General features: G+C 50.7%; 1 protein-coding gene across 1 annotated transcript in view; it reads right to left on the bottom strand.

Annotated features, from left to right (window-relative positions):
• The window catches only part of LHX5 (LIM homeobox 5), a 6803-nt gene that overhangs the window by 758 nt on the left and 5178 nt on the right, over positions 1-867 (bottom strand). The window contains exon 3 of the mRNA XM_031057475.1: positions 5-500. Within this exon, the coding sequence (XP_030913335.1) occupies positions 5-500 (496 nt within the window). The remainder of the gene's footprint in view (positions 1-4; positions 501-867) is intronic.

The raw sequence follows: 867 nt of genomic DNA, 5'->3' as shown, positions 1-867 counted from the left end.
CCGCTGAAGACCTCGCCCGGAATGGGGTGCAGCGAGCCCGTCATGCCCGGCTCGGGGCTGGGGGTGTCGGGGGGCGAGATCATATCCGTGTACCTTTGGTTTTCTGAGGAGTGGTGTCCGCTTAGGGGGGGCTCCAAGGGTCCCAGGGGTGTGGAGCCGGGTCCTGAGTTCTGAAGGTAGCTGGAGTCGGCCGGGGACTGGGCTTGGGAGGGCGGCCCGTGGGGGAAAAAGTCATAGTTGCCTCCCGGCCCGTAGTAGTCACCTTGGTAATCTGTGGGGAGGAGGGAAAATGGATGGATTTGGTCTCCCGAAATCCCGCTGCGCCCCCAACCAGCCCCGCGCTGCCCCCTCCGAAACGCTCTGCTGGCTCCCAAACGGGGACCCCAAGGGCGGGTGGGATTTAAATCCAACCTTAGGGGAATGAACTGCCCATTATCCTCTCTTTGCCCAGCCTGGAGTGAGGGAGGGCAGCGAATCTGGGCTGGGAAAATGGGCTCAGTTTAGTGCTTAATGAATGGGGAAAAAAAACCCCCAAACCCGTGCATTTATTTATATACATGTATATAAAAAGGGAATGGGAAAAATACAGATATAAAAAGAATGGGAAAAATTAATATGAAACGGGAAAATGTATATAATGGGAAAATATATATGTACATTGGGGAAATTACATATAATAGGAAAAATACATTAAAAATATATATAATAGGAAAAAATACATTAAAATATATATATAATGCGGCATTCATAGATGTGTTTAAGCAGCTTGGAAAGCGTCTAGAAACTAACTGCAGGGCAACAAGGGCGCCTGGAAAAGCCGCTGGTCAGATGGGAGGCTTTGAAAGCGCAGCTTTTGGGGCGGCTCTG

The sequence above is a fragment of the Geospiza fortis genome, unplaced genomic scaffold (genome assembly GCF_000277835.1).
Source record: "Geospiza fortis unplaced genomic scaffold, GeoFor_1.0 scaffold408, whole genome shotgun sequence".
Taxonomy (NCBI): domain Eukaryota; kingdom Metazoa; phylum Chordata; class Aves; order Passeriformes; family Thraupidae; genus Geospiza; species Geospiza fortis.
This window is presented reverse-complemented; position numbering and strand designations above follow the sequence as displayed.